Source organism: Sycon ciliatum, chromosome 6, assembly GCF_964019385.1.
Source record: "Sycon ciliatum chromosome 6, ocSycCili1.1, whole genome shotgun sequence".
NCBI classification, from domain to species: domain Eukaryota; kingdom Metazoa; phylum Porifera; class Calcarea; order Leucosolenida; family Sycettidae; genus Sycon; species Sycon ciliatum.
Window position 1 is genome coordinate 9,059,031 of NC_088648.1, and position 21,491 is coordinate 9,080,521.

At 50.2% G+C, this 21,491-nt stretch overlaps 1 protein-coding gene across 2 annotated transcripts in view; it reads right to left on the reverse strand.

Moving 5' to 3' along the window:
- Positions 1 to 431: 431 nt before the first annotated feature.
- LOC135819301 (uncharacterized) overlaps positions 432 to 21,491 on the reverse strand; it is a 76,006-nt gene continuing 54,946 nt past the window's right edge. For both annotated transcript variants that reach the window (XM_065332485.1, XM_065332484.1), the window contains 4 exons: positions 20,946 to 21,031; positions 20,419 to 20,829; positions 19,138 to 19,446; positions 432 to 1,390 (listed from right to left, as the gene is read on the reverse strand). In XM_065332485.1, coding sequence (XP_065188557.1) covers positions 1,386 to 1,390; positions 19,138 to 19,446; positions 20,419 to 20,829; positions 20,946 to 21,031 — 811 coding nt within the window. In that variant the 3' untranslated portion in view covers positions 432 to 1,385. The remainder of the gene's footprint in view (positions 1,391 to 19,137; positions 19,447 to 20,418; positions 20,830 to 20,945; positions 21,032 to 21,491) is intronic.

Genomic DNA, 21,491 nt, shown 5'->3' on the forward strand with positions numbered 1-21,491 from the left:
ACCTGTGCTATCTTCAAATGCTTGTTTAAAGTATGTACATATACTGCAGTATGACTACAACTAAAGTACAAGTACATGCAAGGGTAGCCCAGGCTGTGAACATAATAATTCTTTGTTGCCATCTTCAATAGGTCCGTCAAATACTACAACTGCTTCTCCTCTGATGAGTTCACTGTCATCTTTAAGGAACGAAACAAGGCTTGTCAGGAGTATTTGCTTTGGTGGAGTGTGGCTGGTGAACTGTTCGTGCTGCGGTCTGCAAGCGTCGTGTGGTCTCGTCGGGTCAAATGAAAAATCTATTATTGTGTTAAACTACCAGCAGTCCTCTCACTGAACCAACTGTGGCTCAAGATTTTTCTCAGAAGGGAGTTGTGAAAGGGTTTTCACGACACCGTCCCTGGTTGTCACCAAGAGTAGAATAGATCATCATGTTACACGTACACAAAACTTTATTCATAATTATGGTGGTAAACACGCACCTGGCAATATGGCTGTAAAAACACACCGGCCATTAATAATTAAACAACAGGAAGAAAGGAGATAAATGGCTGTAAATACAGTCTGATGTCATAAGAGATTTTCATTTTACTAGTACTAGTACGTCCTTTCACTCTTAGACCATGATCAATACTGCAGTGGACATGTTAATGCTAGGTGAAATGGAGATGGGGGTAGGGGATTCCCCTATCGTGATGAGCAGGAACAAAACAACTCAATCACATTAATAATGAACGACACCACAAACATTTTGAGGTGTATGAGAGTTGGGGGGGGGGGGGGGGGGAGGGGTCTGGTAGGGACTGGCAGCAATTTGACGCAAGTTTATATGAAGCCGATCGGGAAAACTAAGCGTCTGCAAAACTCATCAAAGTATTGCAAAAAGAAAAGGACGGCCGGTGGATCTTGGCAATAAAAATAATATCAAGAAGAGGAAACGAGAAGTAAACAGGAGAACACGAACCATAGAATAATATAATAGCAAAGATTGCAGTAACAGAGCAATGGGAATTCTGTGACACTCAGGCTCTCACCAGAAAAACGAGTAGTTCCAGAAATGGCTATGGTCACTATGTCACAGAAAATAACGCAGAAAATATATTGCAGCCGGGCAAATGAACAAATAGAATTTCTAGTATCGAAAACCAAATGAAAGAAAAACTTATCTCTTCGGTCTTGTGCAGTGTGTGTGTGCACAGAAGATACATGACAGGAACCACACAAAGTAATATACCTGAGAGTTAGGGCATTGGGTTTGCTAGTGATACTGCTGCTGCTGCTGCTCCTGCAGCTACTGCCGCTGCTGATGCTTGTGCTGCCGCTGCTGCTGCCGATGGCTGAAGATACAGTACACTCAACGTGGCTTTGCTTTGAGCAACCAGTGTGGTTCAATCTGTATAATGATACAGCAGACATGCACGAGCAGACAAAAACACCAAACATCACACATGAACGCATGCACATACCCGCATACACCGGCGCACACATGTCCGCAAACACAAACATACCCACACAGACGAGAAATGGCGAACGAAAAAAGAAATGAATGCTAGTAAGTAGAAGCAAACATCACAACAGAGAAAAGAACATGCATCATTATTAGGGCTGAGTCGGGTAGCATTTTCTTCGGGTATCGGGTCCGAGTAGTTTTCCACGGGTAGCACGGGTACCCGATCGGGTAATGTTTCCATAGTAAGACCACAATGCACACCGGCCCCTTCCCTTGCGCATTGGGTAGACATGCGTGAATTATTTGTACACGTGCACTGTACATGATGTCATCTGCGACCTCGAGTTTTCGGGTACTATTCGGTACCCGACTACCCGAGGTTCTGAGGGGTAGCACGGGTACCCGACTACCCGTGCACACCACTAATCATTATGCATGGTGAGGGAGGGAGGGAGGGAGGTCAACTGTGCTGGACTGTGACTATGATGACTGTGACTATGGTGACTGTGATTATGGTGACTGTTACTATGGTGACTGTGACTATGGTGACTGTAACTATGGTGACTGTGACCATGGTGACTGTGACTATGGTGACTGTGACTATGGTGACTGTAACTATGCAGGACTGTACTGGACTATAACTGTGCTGGAATGGGAATGTGGTGACTGCCTTGACTGTACTGGACTGTGTCAGGGGATTGTGGTGATTGTACTGGACTGTGTCAGGGGATTGTGGTGATTGTACTGGACTGTGCCAGGGGATTGTGGTGATTGTACTGGACTGTGCCAGGGGATTGTGGTGATTGTACTGGACTGTGCCAGGGGATTGTGGTGATTGTACTGGACTGTGTCAGGGGATTGTGGTGATTGTACTGGACTGTGCCAGGGGATTGTGGTGATTGTACTGGACTGTGCCGGGGTATTGTGCTGGTGACTGTACTGGACTGTGCCAGGGGATTGTGGTGATTGTACTGGACTGTGCCAGGGGATTGTGGTGATTGTACTGGACTGTGTCAGGGGATTGTGGTGATTGTACTGGACTGTGCCAGGGGATTGTGGTGATTGTACTGGACTGTGCCAGGGGATTGTGGTGATTGTACTGGACTGTGCCGGGGTATTGTGCTGGTGACTGTACTGGACTGTGCCAGGGGATTGTGGTGATTGTACTGGACTGTGTCAGGGGATTGTGGTGATTGTACTGGACTGTGCCAGGGGATTGTGGTGATTGTACTGGACTGTGCCAGGGGATTGTGGTGATTGTACTGGACTGTGCCAGGGGATTGTGGTGATTGTACTGGACTGTGCCGGGGGATTGTGGTGATTGTACTGGACTGTGTCAGGGGATTGTGGTGATTGTACTGGACTGTGCCAGGGGATTGTGGTGATTGTACTGGACTGTGTCAGGGGATTGTGGTGATTGTACTGGACTGTGCCAGGGGATTGTGGTGATTGTACTGGACTGTGCCAGGGGATTGTGGTGATTGTACTGGACTGTGCCAGGGGATTGTGGTGATTGTACTGGACTGTGTCAGGGGATTGTGGTGATTGTACTGGACTGTGCCAGGGGATTGTGGTGATTGTACTGGACTGTGCCGGGGGATTGTGGTGATTGTACTGGACTGTGTCAGGGGATTGTGGTGACTGTACTGGACTGTACCAGGGGATTGTGGTGATTGTACTGGACTGTGCCAGGGGAATGTGGTGATTGTACTGGACTGTGCCAGGGGATTGTGGTGATTGTACTGGACTATGCCAGGGGATTGTGGTGATTGTACTGGACTGTGCCAGGGGATTGTGGTGATTGTACTGGACTGTACCAGGGGATTGTGGTGATTGTACTGGACTGTACCAGGGGATTGTGGTGATTGTACTGGACTGTGCCAGGGGATTGTGGTGATTGTACTGGACTGTGCCAGGGGATTGTGGTGATTGTACTGGACTGTGTCAGGGGATTGTGGTGATTGTACTGGACTGTGCCAGGGGATTGTGGTGATTGTACTGGACTGTGCCAGGGGATTGTGGTGAGTGTACTGGACTGTACCAGGGGATTGTGGTGACTGTACTGGACTGTGTCAGGGGATTGTGGTGATTGTACTGGACTGTGCCAGGGGATTGTGGTGAGTGTACTGGACTGTACCAGGGGATTGTGGTGATTGTACTGGACTGTGCCAGGGGATTGTGGTGATTGTACTGGACTGTGCCAGGGGATTGTGGTGATTGTACTGGACTGTGTCAGGGGATTGTAGTGATTGTACTGGACTGTGCCAGGGGATTGTGGTGATTGTACTGGACTGTGTCAGGGGATTGTGGTGATTGTACTGGACTGTGTCAGGGGATTGTAGTGATTGTACTGGACTGTGCCAGGGGATTGTGGTGATTGTACTGGACTGTGCCAGGGGATTGTGGTGATTGTACTGGACTGTGCCAGGGGATTGTGGTGATTGTACTGGACTGTGCCAGGGGATTGTGTTGATTGTGCTGGACTGTGCCAGGGGATTGTGGTGATTGTACTGGACTGTGCCGGGGGATTGTGGTGATTGTGCTGGACTGTGCCAGGGGATTGTGGTGATTGTACTGGACTGTGCCAGGGGATTGTGGTGATTGTACTGGACTGTGGCAGGGGATTGTGGTGATTGTACTGGACTGTACCAGGGGATTGTGGTGATTGTACTGGACTGTGTCAGGGGATTGTGGTGATTGTACTGGACTGTGCCAGGGGATTGTGGTGATTGTACTGGACTGTACCAGGGGATTGTGGTGATTGTACTGGACTGTACCAGGGGATTGTGGTGATTGTACTGGACTGTGTCAGGGGATTGTGGTGATTGTACTGGACTGTGTCAGGGGATTGTGGTGATTGTACTGGACTGTACCAGGGGATTGTGGTGATTGTACTGGACTGTGCCAGGGGATTGTGGTGATTGTACTGGACTGTGTCAGGGGATTGTGGTGATTGTACTGGACTGTGTCAGGGGATTGTGGTGATTGTACTGGACTGTGCCAGGGGATTGTGGTGATTGTACTGGACTGTGTCAGGGGATTGTGGTGATTGTACTGGACTGTGCCGGGGGATTGTGGTGATTGTACTGGACTGTACCAGGGGATTGTGGTGATTGTACTGGACTGTGCCAGGGGATTGTGGTGATTGTACTGGACTGTGCCAGGGGATTGTGGTGATTGTACTGGACTGTGCCAGGGGATTGTGGTGATTGTACTGGACTGTGTCAGGGGATTGTGGTGATTGTACTGGACTGTGTCAGGGGATTGTGGTGATTGTACTGGACTGTGTCAGGGGATTGTAGTGATTGTACTGGACTGTGCCAGGGGATTGTGGTGACTGTACTGGACTGTACCAGGGGATTGTGGTGATTGTACTGGACTGTGCCAGGGGAATGTGGTGATTGTACTGGACTGTGCCAGGGGATTGTGGTGATTGTACTGGACTATGCCAGGGGATTGTGGTGATTGTACTGGACTGTGCCAGGGGATTGTGGTGATTGTACTGGACTGTACCAGGGGATTGTGGTGATTGTACTGGACTGTACCAGGGGATTGTGGTGATTGTACTGGACTGTGCCAGGGGATTGTGGTGATTGTACTGGACTGTGCCAGGGGATTGTGGTGATTGTACTGGACTGTGCCAGGGGATTGTGGTGATTGTACTGGACTGTGTCAGGGGATTGTGGTGATTGTACTGGACTGTGTCAGGGGATTGTGGTGACTGTACTGGACTGTACCAGGGGATTGTGGTGACTGTACTGGACTGTACCAGGGGATTGTGGTGATTGTACTGGACTGTGCCAGGGGAATGTGGTGATTGTACTGGACTGTGCCAGGGGATTGTGGTGATTGTACTGGACTATGCCAGGGGATTGTGGTGATTGTACTGGACTGTGCCAGGGGATTGTGGTGATTGTACTGGACTGTACCAGGGGATTGTGGTGATTGTACTGGACTGTACCAGGGGATTGTGGTGATTGTACTGGACTGTGCCAGGGGATTGTGGTGATTGTACTGGACTGTGCCAGGGGATTGTGGTGATTGTACTGGACTGTGTCAGGGGATTGTGGTGATTGTACTGGACTGTGCCAGGGGATTGTGGTGATTGTACTGGACTGTACCAGGGGATTGTGGTGACTGTACTGGACTGTGCCAGGGGATTGTGGTGATTGTACTGGACTGTGCCAGGGGATTGTGGTGATTGTACTGGACTGTACCAGGGGATTGTGGTGATTGTACTGGACTGTACCAGGGGATTGTGGTGATTGTACTGGACTGTGTCAGGGGATTGTGGTGATTGTACTGGACTGTGCCAGGGGATTGTGGTGATTGTACTGGACTGTACCAGGGGATTGTGGTGATTGTACTGGACTGTACCAGGGGATTGTGGTGATTGTACTGGACTGTGTCAGGGGATTGTGGTGATTGTACTGGACTGTGTCAGGGGATTGTGGTGATTGTACTGGACTGTACCAGGGGATTGTGGTGATTGTACTGGACTGTGCCAGGGGATTGTGGTGATTGTACTGGACTGTGTCAGGGGATTGTGGTGATTGTACTGGACTGTGTCAGGGGATTGTGGTGATTGTACTGGACTGTGCCAGGGGATTGTGGTGATTGTACTGGACTGTGTCAGGGGATTGTGGTGATTGTACTGGACTGTGCCGGGGGATTGTGGTGATTGTACTGGACTGTACCAGGGGATTGTGGTGATTGTACTGGACTGTGCCAGGGGATTGTGGTGATTGTACTGGACTGTGCCAGGGGATTGTGGTGATTGTACTGGACTGTGCCAGGGGATTGTGGTGATTGTACTGGACTGTGTCAGGGGATTGTGGTGATTGTACTGGACTGTGTCAGGGGATTGTGGTGATTGTACTGGACTGTGTCAGGGGATTGTAGTGATTGTACTGGACTGTGCCAGGGGATTGTGGTGATTGTACTGGACTGTGCCAGGGGATTGTGGTGATTGTACTGTACTGTGCCAGGGGATTGTGGTGATTGTACTGGACTGTGTCAGGGGATTGTGGTGATTGTACTGGACTGTGTCAGGGGATTGTAGTGATTGTACTGGACTGTGTCAGGGGATTGTAGTGATTGTACTGGACTGTGCCAGGGGATTGTAGTGATTGTACTGGACTGTGCCAGGGGATTGTGGTGATTGTACTGGACTGTGCCAGGGGATTGTGGTGATTGTACTGGACTGTGTCAGGGGATTGTGGTGATTGTACTGTACTGTGTCAGGGGATTGTGGTGATTGTACTGGACTGTGTCAGGGGATTGTGGTGATTGTACTGGACTGTGTCAGGGGATTGTGGTGATTGTACTGGACTGTGTCAGGGGATTGTGGTGATTGTACTGGACTGTGTCAGGGGATTGTAGTGATTGTACTGGACTGTGCCAGGGGATTGTGGTGATTGTACTGGACTGTGTCAGGGGATTGTAGTGATTGTACTGGACTGTGTCAGGGGATTGTGGTGATTGTACTGGACTGTGCCAGGGGATTGTGGTGATTGTACTGGACTGTGCCAGGGGATTGTAGTGATTGTACTGGACTGTGCCAGGGGATTGTGGTGATTGTACTGGACTGTGCCAGGGGATTGTGGTGATTGTACTGGACTGTGTCAGGGGATTGTGGTGATTGTACTGGACTGTGCCAGGGGATTGTGGTGATTGTACTGGACTGTGCCAGGGGATTGTGGTGATTGTACTGGACCGTGCCAGGGGATTGTAGTGATTGTACTGGACTGTGCCAGGGGATTGTGGTGATTGTACTGGACTGTGTCAGGGGATTGTAGTGATTGTACTGGACGGTGCCAGGGGATTGTGGTGATTGTACTGGACTGTGCCAGGGGATTGTGGTGATTGTACTGGACTGTGTCAGGGGATTGTAGTGATTGTACTGGACTGTGCCAGGGGATTGTGGTGATTGTACTGGACTGTGTCAGGGGATTGGAGTGATTGTACTGGACTGTGTCAGGGGATTGTGGTGATTGTACTGGACTGTGCCAGGGGATTGTGGTAATTGTACTGGACTGTGCCAGGGGATTTGGGTGATTGTACTGGACTGTGTCAGGGGATTGTAGTGATTGTACTGGACTGTGTCAGGGGATTGTGGTGATTGTACTGGACTGTGCCAGGGGATTGTGGTGATTGTACTGGACTGTGCCAGGGGATTGTGGTGATTGTACTGGACTGTGCCGGGGGATTGTGGTGATTGTACTGGACTGTGCCAGGGGATTGTGGTGATTGTACTGGACTGTGCCAGGGGATTGTGGTGATTGTACTGGACTGTGCCAGGGGATTGTGGTGATTGTACTGGACTGTGTCAGGGGATTGTGGTGATTGTACTGGACTGTGTCAGGGGATTGTGGTGATTGTACTGGACTGTGTCAGGGGATTGTAGTGATTGTACTGGACTGTGCCAGGGGATTGTGGTGATTGTACTGGACTGTGCCAGGGGATTGTGGTGATTGTACTGTACTGTGCCAGGGGATTGTGGTGATTGTACTGGACTGTGTCAGGGGATTGTGGTGATTGTACTGGACTGTGTCAGGGGATTGTGGTGATTGTACTGGACTGTGCCAGGGGATTGTGGTGATTGTACTGTACTGTGCCAGGGGATTGTGGTGATTGTACTGGACTGTGCCAGGGGATTGTGGTGATTGTACTGGACTGTGCCAGGGGATTGTGGTGATTGTACTGGACTGTGTCAGGGGATTGTGGTGATTGTACTGGACTGTGCCAGGGGATTGTGGTGATTGTACTGGACTGTGCCAGGGGATTGTGGTGATTGTACTGGACTGTGCCAGGGGATTGTGGTGATTGTACTGTACTGTGCCAGGGGATTGTGGTGATTGTACTGGACTGTGTCAGGGGATTGTGGTGATTGTACTGGACTGTGCCAGGGGATTGTGGTGATTGTGCTGGACTGTGCCAGGGGATTGTGGTGATTGTACTGGACTGTGTCAGGGGATTGTAGTGATTGTACTGGACTGTGCCAGGGGATTGTGGTGATTGTACTGGACTGTGTCAGGGGATTGTGGTGATTGTACTGGACTGTGTCAGGGGATTGTGGTGATTGTACTGGACTGTGCCAGGGGATTGTGGTGATTGTACTGTACTGTGCCAGGGGATTGTGGTGATTGTACTGGACTGTGCCAGGGGATTGTGGTGATTGTACTGGACTGTGCCAGGGGATTGTGGTGATTGTACTGGACTGTGTCAGGGGATTGTGGTGATTGTACTGGACTGTGCCAGGGGATTGTGGTGATTGTACTGGACTGTGCCAGGGGATTGTGGTGATTGTACTGGACTGTGCCAGGGGATTGTGGTGATTGTACTGTACTGTGCCAGGGGATTGTGGTGATTGTACTGGACTGTGTCAGGGGATTGTGGTGATTGTACTGGACTGTGTCAGGGGATTGTGGTGATTGTACTGGACTGTGCCAGGGGATTGTGGTGATTGTACTGTACTGTGCCAGGGGATTGTGGTGATTGTACTGGACTGTGCCAGGGGATTGTGGTGATTGTACTGGACTGTGTCAGGGGATTGTGGTGATTGTACTGGACTGTGTCAGGGGATTGTGGTGATTGTACTGGACTGTGCCAGGGGATTGTGGTGATTGTACTGGACTGTGCCAGGGGATTGTGGTGATTGTACTGGACTGTGCCAGGGGATTGTGGTGATTGTACTGGACTGTGCCAGGGGATTGTGGTGATTGTACTGGACTGTGCCAAGGGATTGTGGTGATTGTACTGTACTGTGCCAGGGGATTGTGGTGATTGTACTGGACTGTGCCAGGGGATTGTGGTGATTGTACTGGACTGTGTCAGGGGATTGTGGTGATTGTACTGTACTGTGCCAGGGGATTGTGGTGATTGTACTGGACTGTGTCAGGGGATTGTGGTGATTGTACTGGACTGTGTCAGGGGATTGTGGTGATTGTACTGGACTGTGCCAGGGGATTGTGGTGATTGTACTGGACTGTGTCAGGGGATTGTGGTGATTGTACTGGACTGTGCCAGGGGATTGTGGTAATTGTACTGGACTGTGCCAGGGGATTGTGGTGATTGTACTGGACTGTGTCAGGGGATTGTAGTGATTGTACTGGACTGTGTCAGGGGATTGTGGTGATTGTACTGGACTGTGCCAGGGGATTGTGGTGATTGTACTGGACTGTGCCAGGGGATTGTCGTGATTGTACTGGACTGTGCCAGGGGATTGTGGTGATTGTACTGGACTGTGCCCGGGGATTGTGGTGATTGTACTGGACTGTGCCAGGGGATTGTGGTGATTGTGCTGGACTGTGCCAGGGGATTGTGGTGATTGTACTGGACTGTGTCAGGGGATTGTAGTGATTGTACTGGACTGTGCCAGGGGATTGTGGTGATTGTACTGGACTGTGTCAGGGGATTGTAGTGATTGTACTGGACTGTGTCAGGGGATTGTGGTGATTGTACTGGACTGTGCCAGGGGATTGTGGTGATTGTACTGGACTGTGCCAGGGGATTGTGGTGATTGTACTTGACTGTGTCAGGGGATTGTGGTGATTGTACTGGACTGTGCCGGGGGATTGTGGTGATTGTACTGGACTGTGTCAGGGGATTGTAGTGATTGTACTGGACTGTGTCAGGGGATTGTGTTGATTGTACTGGACTGTGTCAGGGGATTGTGGTGATTGTACTGGACTGTGCCAGGGGATTGTGGTGATTGTACTTGACTGTGTCAGGGGATTGTGGTGATTGTACTGGACTGTGCCAGGGGATTGTGGTGATTGTACTGGACTGTGTCAGGGGATTGTAGTGATTGTACTGGACTGTGCCAGGGGATTGTGGTGATTGTACTGGACTGTGTCAGGGGATTGTAGTGATTGTACTGGACTGTGTCAGGGGATTGTGGTGATTGTACTGGACTGTGCCAGGGGATTGTGGTGATTGTACTGGACTGTGCCAGGGGATTGTGGTGATTGTACTGGACTGTGTCAGCGGATTGTAGTGATTGTACTGGACTGTGTCAGGGGATTGTGGTGATTGTACTGTACTGTGTCAGGGGATTGTGGTGATTGTACTGGACTGTGTCAGGGGATTGTAGTGATTTTACTGGACTGTGTCAGGGGATTGTGGTGATTGTACTGGACTGTGTCAGGGGATTGTGGTGATTGTACTGGACTGTGTCAGGGGATTGTAGTGATTGTACTGGACTGTGCCAGGGGATTGTGGTGATTGTACTGGACTGTGTCAGGGGATTGTAGTGATTGTACTGGACTGTGTCAGGGGATTGTGGTGATTGTACTGGACTGTGCCAGGGGATTGTGGTGATTGTACTGGACTGTGCCAGGGGATTGTAGTGATTGTACTGGACTGTGTCAGGGGATTGTAGTGATTGTACTGGACTGTGCCAGGGGATTGTGGTGATTGTACTGGACTGTGTCAGGGGATTGTAGTGATTGTACTGGACTGTGTCAGGGGATTGTGGTGATTGTACTGGACTGTGCCAGGGGATTGTGGTGATTGTACTGGACTGTGCCAGGGGATTGTGGTGATTATACTGGACTGTGTCAGGGGATTGTGGTGATTGTACTGGACTGTGTCAGGGGATTGTGGTGATTATACTGGACTGTGTCAGGGGATTGTGGTGATTGTACTGGACTGTGGAAGGGGATTGTGGTGATTGTACTGGACTGTGCCAGGGGATTGTGGTGATTGTACTGGACTGTGTCAGGGGATTGTAGTGATTGTACTGGACTGTGTCAGGGGATTGTGGTGATTGTACTGGACTGTGTCAGGGGATTGTGGTGATTGTACTGGACTGTGCCAGGGGATTGTGGTGATTGTACTGGACTGTGTCAGGGGATTGTAGTGATTGTACTGGACTGTGTCAGGGGATTGTGGTGATTGTACTGGACTGTGTCAGGGGATTGTGGTGATTGTACTGGACTGTGCCAGGGGATTGTGGTGATTATACTGGACTGTGTCAGGGGATTGTGGTGATTGTACTGGACTGTGGAAGGGGATTGTGGTGATTGTACTGGACTGTGCCAGGGGATTGTGGTGATTGTACTGGACTGTGTCAGGGGATTGTAGTGATTGTACTGGACTGTGTCAGGGGATTGTGGTGATTGTACTGGACTGTGTCAGGGGATTGTGGTGATTGTACTGGACTGTGTCAGGGGATTGTAGTGATTGTACTGGACTGTGTCAGGGGATTGTGGTGATTGTACTGGACTGTGTCAGGGGATTGTGGTGATTGTACTGGACTGTGCCAGAGGATTGTGGTGATTGTACTGGACTGTGTCAGGGGATTGTGGTGATTGTACTGGACTGTGCCAGAGGATTGTGGTGATTGTACTGGACTGTGTCAGGGGATTGTGGTGATTGTACTGGACTGTGTCAGGGGATTGTGGTGATTGTACTGGACTGTGGGGATTGTGGTGATTGTACTGGACTGTGCCGGGGGATTGTGGTGATTGTACTGGACTGTGCCAGGGGATTGTGGTGATTGTACTGGACTGTGTCAGGGGATTGTGGTGATTGTACTGGACTGTGTCAGGGGATTGTGGTGATGGTACTGGACTGTGTCAGGGGATTGTGGTGATTGTACTGGACTGTGCCAAGGGATTGTGGTGATTATACTGGACTGTGCCAGGGGATTGTGGTGATTGTACTGGACTGTGCCAGGGGATTGTGGTGATTGTACTGGACTGTGCCAGGGGATTGTGGTGATTGTACTGGACTGTGTCAGGGGATTGTGGTGATTGTACTGGACTGTGCCGGGGGATTGTGGTGATTGTACTGGACTGTGCCAGGGGATTGTGGTGATTGTACTGGACTGTGCCAGGGGATTGTGGTGATTGTACTGGACTGTGTCAGGGGATTGTGGTGATTGTACTGGACTGTGCCGGGGGATTGTGGTGATTGTACTGGACTGTGTCAGGGGATTGTGGTGATTGTACTGGACTGTGCCAGGGGATTGTGGTGATTGTACTGGACTGTGCCAGGGGATTGTGGTGATTGTACTGGACTGTGCCAGGGGATTGTGGTGATTGTACTGGACTGTGTCAGGGGATTGTGTTGATTGTACTGGACTGTGTCAGGGGATTGTGGTGATTGTACTGGACTGTGTCAGGGGATTGTGGTGATTGTACTGGACTGTGCCAGGGGATTGTGGTGATTGTACTGGACTGTGCCAGGGGATTGTGGTAATTGTACTGGACTGTGCCAGGGGATTGTGGTGATTGTACTGGACTGTGCCAGGGGATTGTGGTGATTGTACTGGACTGTGCCGGGGGATTGTGGTGATTGTACTGGACTGTGCCGGGGGATTGTGGTGATTGTACTGGACTGTGTCAGGGGATTGTGGTGATTGTACTGGACTGTGCCAGGGGATTGTGGTGATTGTACTGGACTGTGCCAGGGGATTGTGGTGATTGTACTGGACTGTGCCAGGGGATTGTGGTGATTGTACTGGACTGTGTCAGGGGATTGTGTCGATTGTACTGGACTGTGCCAGGGGATTGTGGTGATTGTACTGGACTGTGCCAGGGGATTGTGGTGATTGTACTGGACTGTGCCCGGGGGATTGTGGTGATTGTACTGGACTGTGTCAGGGGATTGTGGTGATTGTGCTGGACTGTGCCAGGGGATTGTGGTGATTGTACTGGACTGTGTCAGGGGATTGTGGTGATTGTACTGGACTGTGCCAGGGGATTGTAGTGATTGTACTGGACTGTGTCAGGGGATTGTAGTGATTGTACTGGACTGTGCCAGGGGATTGTGGTGATTGTACTGGACTGTGTCAGGGGATTGTGGTGATTGTACTGGACTGTGCCAGGGGATTGTGGTGATTGTACTGGACTGTGCCAGGGGATTGTTGTGATTGTACTGGACTGTGTCAGCGGATTGTAGTGATTGTACTGGACTGTGTCAGGGGATTGTGGTGATTGTACTGTACTGTGTCAGGGGATTGTGGTGATTGTACTGGACTGTGTCAGGGGATTGTAGTGGTTTTACTGGACTGTGTCAGGGGATTGTGGTGATTGTACTGGACTGTGTCAGGGGATTGTGGTGATTGTACTGGACTGTGTCAGGGGATTGTAGTGATTGTACTGGACTGTGCCAGGGGATTGTGGTGATTGTACTGGACTGTGTCAGGGGATTGTAGTGATTGTACTGGACTGTGTCAGGGGATTGTGGTGATTGTACTGGACTGTGCCAGGGGATTGTGGTGATTGTACTGGACTGTGCCAGGGGATTGTAGTGATTGTACTGGACTGTGTCAGGGGATTGTAGTGATTGTACTGGACTGTGCCAGGGGATTGTGGTGATTGTACTGGACTGTGTCAGGGGATTGTAGTGATTGTACTGGACTGTGTCAGGGGATTGTGGTGATTGTACTGGACTGTGCCAGGGGATTGTGGTGATTGTACTGGACTGTGCCAGGGGATTGTGGTGATTATACTGGACTGTGTCAGGGGATTGTGGTGATTGTACTGGACTGTGTCAGGGGATTGTGGTGATTATACTGGACTGTGTCAGGGGATTGTGGTGATTGTACTGGACTGTGGAAGGGGATTGTGGTGATTGTACTGGACTGTGTCAGGGGATTGTAGTGATTGTACTGGACTGTGTCAGGGGATTGTGGTGATTGTACTGGACTGTGTCAGGGGATTGTGGTGATTGTACTGGACTGTGCCAGGGGATTGTGGTGATTGTACTGGACTGTGTCAGGGGATTGTAGTGATTGTACTGGACTGTGTCAGGGGATTGTGGTGATTGTACTGGACTGTGTCAGGGGATTGTGGTGATTGTACTGGACTGTGCCAGGGGATTGTGGTGATTATACTGGACTGTGTCAGGGGATTGTGGTGATTGTACTGGACTGTGGAAGGGGATTGTGGTGATTGTACTGGACTGTGCCAGGGGATTGTGGTGATTGTACTGGACTGTGTCAGGGGATTGTAGTGATTGTACTGGACTGTGTCAGGGGATTGTGGTGATTGTACTGGACTGTGTCAGGGGATTGTGGTGATTGTACTGGACTGTGTCAGGGGATTGTAGTGATTGTACTGGACTGTGTCAGGGGATTGTGGTGATTGTACTGGACTGTGTCAGGGGATTGTGGTGATTGTACTGGACTGTGCCAGAGGATTGTGGTGATTGTACTGGACTGTGTCAGGGGATTGTGGTGATTGTACTGGACTGTGCCAGAGGATTGTGGTGATTGTACTGGACTGTGTCAGGGGATTGTGGTGATTGTACTGGACTGTGTCAGGGGATTGTGGTGATTGTACTGGACTGTGGGGATTGTGGTGATTGTACTGGACTGTGCCGGGGGATTGTGGTGATTGTACTGGACTGTGCCAGGGGATTGTGGTGATTGTACTGGACTGTGTCAGGGGATTGTGGTGATTGTACTGGACTGTGTCAGGGGATTGTGGTGATGGTACTGGACTGTGTCAGGGGATTGTGGTGATTGTACTGGACTGTGCCAAGGGATTGTGGTGATTATACTGGACTGTGCCAGGGGATTGTGGTGATTGTACTGGACTGTGCCAGGGGATTGTGGTGATTGTACTGGACTGTGCCAGGGGATTGTGTCGATTGTACTGGACTGTGCCAGGGGATTGTGGTGATTGTACTGGACTGTGCCAGGGGATTGTGGTGATTGTACTGTACTGTGCCCGGGGGATTGTGGTGATTGTACTGGACTGTGTCAGGGGATTGTGGTGATTGTACTGGACTGTGTCAGGGGATTGTGGTGATTGTACTGGACTGTGCAGGGGATTGTGGTGATTGTACTGGACTGTGTCAGGGGATTGTGGTGATTGTACTGGACTGTGCCAGGGGATTGTGGTGATTGTACTGGACTGTGTCAGGGGATTGTGGTGATTGTGCTGGACTGTGCCGGGGGATTGTGGTGATTGTACTGGACTGTGCCAGGGGATTGTGGTGATTGTACTGGACTGTGCCAGGGGATTGTGGTGATTGTACTGGACTGTGCCAGGGGATTGTGGTGATTGTACTGGACTGTGCCAGGGGATTGTGTTGATTGTACTGGACTGTGTCAGGGGATTGTGGTGATTGTACTGGACTGTGTCAGGGGATTGTGGTGATTGTACTGGACTGTGCCAGGGGATTGTGGTGATTGTACTGGACTGTGCCAGGGGATTGTGGTAATTGTACTGGACTGTGCCAGGGGATTGTGGTGATTGTACTGGACTGTGCCAGGGGATTGTGGTGATTGTACTGGACTGTGCCAGGGGATTGTGGTGATTGTACTGGACTGTGTCAGGGGATTGTGGTGATTGTACTGGACTGTGTCAGGGGATTGTGGTGATTGTACTGGACTGTGCCAGGGGATTGTGGTGATTGTACTGGACTGTGCCAGGGGATTGTGGTGATTGTACTGGACTGTGTCAGGGGATTGTGGTGATTGTACTGGACTGTGCCAGGGGATTGTGGTGATTGTACTGGACTGTGCCGGGGGATTGTGGTGATTGTACTGGACTGTGTCAGGGGATTGTGGTGATTGTACTGGACTGTGCCAGGGGATTGTGGTGATTGTACTGGACTGTGCCAGGGGATTGTGGTGATTGTACTGGACTGTGTCAGGGGATTGTGTCGATTGTACTGGACTGTGCCAGGGGATTGTGGTGATTGTACTGGACTGTGCCAGGGGATTGTGGTGATTGTACTGGACTGTGCCCGGGGGATTGTGGTGATTGTACTGGACTGTGTCAGGGGATTGTGGTGATTGTGCTGGACTGTGCCATTGGATTGTGGTGATTGTACTGGACTGTGTCAGGGGATTGTGGTGATTGTGCTGGACTGTGCCAGGGGATTGTGGTGATTGTACTGGACTGTGCCGGGGGATTGTGGTGATTGTACTGGACTGTGTCAGGGGATTGTGTCGATTGTACTGGACTGTGCCAGGGGATTGTGGTGATTGTACTGGACTGTGCCAGGGGATTGTGGTGATTGTACTGGACTGTGCCTGGGGGATTGTGGTGATTGTACTGGACTGTGCCAGGGGATTGTGGTGATTGTGCTGGACTGTGCCAGGGGTTTGTGGTGATTGTACTGGACTGTGTCAGGGGATTGTGGTGATTGTGCTGGACTGTGCCAGGGGATTGTGGTGATTGTACTGGACTGTGTCAGGGGATTGTGGTGATTGTGCTGGACTGTGTCAGGGGATTGTGGTGATTGTACTGGACTGTGCCAGGGGATTGTGGTGATTGTACTGGACTGTGCCGGGGGATTGTGGTGATTGTACTGGACTGTGGCAGGGGATTGTGGTGATTGTACTGGACTGTGGCAGGGGATTGTGGTGATTGTACTGGACTGTGCCAGGGGATTGTGGTGATTGTACTGGACTGTGCCAGGGGATTGTGGTGATTGTGCTGGACTGTGCCAGGGGATTGTGGTGATTGTACTGGACTGTGCCGGGGGATTGTGGTGATTGTACTGGACTGTGGCAGGGGATTGTGGTGATTGTACTGGACTGTGTCATGGGATTGTGGTGATTGTACTGGACTGTGCCAGGGGATTGTGGTGATTGTACTGGACTGTGCCAGGGGATTGTGGTGATTGTACTGGACTGTGCCGGGGGATTGTGGTGATTGTACTGGACTGTGGCAGGGGATTGTGGTGATTGTACTGGACTGTGTCATGGGATTGTGGTGATTGTACTGGACTGTGCCAGGGGATTGTGGTGATTGTACTGGACTGTGCCAGGGGATTGTGGTGATTGTGCTGGACTGTGTCAGGGGATTGTGGTGATTGTACTGGACTGTGCCAGGGGATTGTGGTGATTGTACTGGACTGTGGCAGGGGATTGTGGTGATTGTACTGGACTGTGCCAGGGGATTGTGGTGATTGTACTGGACTGTGCCAGGGGATTGTGGTGATTGTACTGGACTGTACCAGGGGATTGTGGTGATTGTACTGGACTGTACCAGGGGATTGTGGTGACTGTACTGGACTGTGCCAGGGGATTGTGGTGATTGTACTGGACTGTACCAGGGGATTGTGGTGATTGTACTGGACTGTGTCAGGGGATTGTGGTGATTGTACTGGACTGTGCCAGGGGATTGTGGTGATTGTACTGGACTGTGCCAGGGGATTGTGGTGATTGTACTGGACTGTGCCAGGGGATTGTGGTGATTGTACTGGACTGTGCCAGGGGATTGTGGTGATTGTACTGGACTGTGCCAGGGGATTGTGGTGATTGTACTGGACTGTGCCGGGGGATTGTGGTGATTGTGCTGGACTGTGCCAGGGGATTGTGGTGATTGTACTGGACTGTGCCCGGGGGATTGTGGTGATTGTACTGGACTGTGCCAGGGGATTGTGGTGATTGTACTGGACTGTACCAGGGGATTGTGGTGATTGTACTGGACTGTGCCAGGGGATTGTGGTGATTGTACTGGACTGTGCCAGGGGATTGTGGTGATTGTACTGGACTGTGCCAGGGGATTGTGGTGATTGTACTGGACTGTGCCAGGGGATTGTGGTGATTGTACTGGACTGTGCCGGGGGATTGTGGTGATTGTGCTGGACTGTGCCAGGGGATTGTGGTGATTGTACTGGACTGTGCCCGGGGGATTGTGGTGATTGTGCTGGACTGTGCCAGGGGATTGTGGTGATTGTACTGGACTGTGCCAGGGGATTGTGGTGATTGTACTGGACTGTGTCAGGGGATTGTGGTTATTGTACTGGACTGTGCCAGGGGATTGTGGTGATTGTACTGGAGTGTGCCAGGGGATTGTGTCGATTGTACTGGACTGTCCCGGGGGGATTGTGCTGGTGACTGTGGGGGACTGTGTTGGAGGTGGTTGAGCAGTGGAAAATATGTGGCACTGCTCTCCTAGCTGCTGAACAATGTTAAACCAATGGTACGTGATGATTCAGATGATGGATGTCTGCTCTGATCCCTTCATGTCAACGTTTCCGGGGAACACAAGCAGGAAGTGTAGGTAGAACTGACCAGCACAATAGCTGACAAGTGTTTTGGCTATCCTTCATCATGGCAAGGTGACCATGCCAGTCAATACCACAACTATCAGTGGAATGAAAATGCCCGGAAACAGACAGACAGACAGGCAGACACACACACACACACACACACACACACACACACACACACACACATACCTCAGACATCAGACATGCCCATCGCGGAAGCGATGATAGCGAACAGCTATGTTAGACATAGCAACTTGTGCTGGCACACACACACACACACACACACACACACACACACACACACACACACACACACATAGACACACACGCAGACGGACAGACAGACAGACACGCAGACAGACAGACAGACACACACACAGATACACACACACACACACACACACACACACACACACATTGGTCATTGGTCCTTGGTAACACTGCCATCAAATGGTCACGTGTCCCCTGTGCAGGGGTCGACAGCACTGAGTTCAGCATTGGATCCAGAAACGCCGCTCTACTTCCTGGACAGGAAATTTGCACAGCTATGCAGGTCGAAACCACGGGATGACTTGCAGCAGCGACCGCAGCCGAGACAATGCGCTCACACACACACACACACACACACACACACACACACACACACACACACACACACACACACACACACACACACACACACACACACACACACACAAAACAACCCCACACAATTTCACACTTACCGTCTCTAGGCTGACGGTCAGCAGGAAGCAGTACAGTCATCTCCCTGTACAAAACTTCATACTTCAGGTCTTGAATAGCTGCACATAGCTTTTCGTATGTGTCCATCCCTCCAGCTTGAATGTACATGATGACCTTGACATGATGGTGCTCCACTGGCTCATACTTCTCCAGGCGTATTAATTCCACGATTTCACTCACTCTCTGTAGCAGACCTTGTCTCTGAACACTGCTGCGAAACCTTGAACAAGGTATTGTGCATAACTTCGGCAGGATTTGAGCAGTGAAAGTGGCTGTTTCGAAAGGATTATCTATAGTGGAGCACGCACATAAAAAACATTCGAGAAACGGATTTGCAAATGGTTCCCAAAGTTACTTGAAAGTCCGAGCAGTCCATACGTTTCATACCGAAGTCTGTAGTGTAGATGTATATTACAGGACATGAAACACACGCAGAGGTTACGTCATGCAACACACGCAGAGGTTACGTCATGCAACACACGCAGAGGTTACGTCATGAACCACACGCAGAGGTTACGTCATGCAACACACGCAGAGGTTACGTCATGAAACACACGCAGAGGTTACGTCATGAACCACACGCAGAGGTTACGTCACGAACCACACACAGAGGTTACGTCATGAAACACACGCAGTCATGAAACACACACACACACACATCTACTCTGTATACAATATCACTATTCTAACAGAAACAACAGGAGAATCCGAGGATGAGTTTCCAACATTATATTTCGAAATGTCTCATTGTATTTCCCTATGGTTTCTGCACAAAGTGTAGGGTAGAGCAGAGCTAGACTTGGTCGGACAATGCGGAGCTGGACGGGTACTACAGAGTTGGAGTTAGAACAGGGCATAGAGATAGTGTGGCAAAGTGGTGGTGATGGGGAAAAGTGGAGGTGGTTTTGTAAAAAAGTGGAGGTGGTTTTATAAAAAGTGGAGGTGGTTTTGTAAAAAGTGGAGGTGGTTTTGTAAAAAGTGGAGGTGGTTTTGTAAAAAGTGAAGGTGGTGTGGTAAAACGTGGAGGTGGTTTTGTAAAAAGTGGAGGTGGTTTTGTAAAAAGTGGAGGTGGTTTTGTAAAAAGTGGAGGTGGTTTTGTAAAAAGTGGAGGTGGTTTTGTAAAAAAGTTGAGGTGGTTTTGTAAAAAGTGGAGGTGGTTTTGTAGTAAGTGGAGGTTGTTTTGTAAAAAGTGGAGGTGTACGCGAAGGTGAAGTGTTTGGGTGGGATAGTCGTTATGCTGGGAATTGTGGTTCTTCACATACCTGTGCTCTCTGATGCTTCTGTTGCTGCTGATGATGCTGCTACTCCTGGTGCTGCTGCTTGACTTGCTGCTGCTGCTGCTGCTACTCCTGGTGGTGGTGGTGGTGCTGCTGCTGCTGCTGCTGCTGCTGCTGCTGCTGATGCTGCTGCTGCTGCTGCTGCTGCTGCTGCTACTCCTGGTGGTGGTGGTGGTGCTGCTGCTGCTGCTGCTGATGCTGCTGTTGATGCTGCTGCTGATGCTGCTACTCCTGGTGGTGGTGGTACTGCTGCTGCTGATGCTCCTGCTGATGCTGCTGCTGATGCTGCTACTCCCGGTGCTGCTGTTGCTGATGCAACTCCTGCTGCTACTCCTGCTGCTGGTTGACTTGCTGCTGGTTGACTTGCTGCTGAGACTGCTGCTGCTGCTTCGGCTTCTGTTCAAACAAGGAGAGAGATCAAGAGAACACTAGTAAATAACGTGAAGTCCTGTCTAGGCGAGTGATCATCATGAATATGAAGTAGCAGAGATTGTGAAGTAAAATGGACTCACCCTGGACCAGAGTGTAGTGATCAGAGTCCACGATCAGCTTATCCGTAACACGCATTGCATGGAGGTGAGATCGTAGCATTCCCACGCTGTAAATCAAAACAACACATCAAATACATAGACACAGAAACACGCATACCCGCATAGAGATAACATCATACACACAAAATCACATGTGCAGGCTCGCTCAAACCAACGCGCACGCACACACACACAGACATACACAGGCAAATAAAAACACACACACACAGGCACACACAGGCAAATACAAACTCACACACATACACACACAAACATAAACACACACACACACACCCATACACACACACAGAGGCACACACAGACACACACACACACACAGACACACACACACACACACACACACACACATACAGAAGTAGAGATGAAAACCATTGTCATAAATACATACTTTCCAATGTCTGGTTATTAACCATAGTAACAGATGTGATTGCAGAATACAATGTGCACTTCATAGGTACTGCAGAGTACAGTGGAGTTCTTAAGAGGAATTTCCACTAACATCCATTC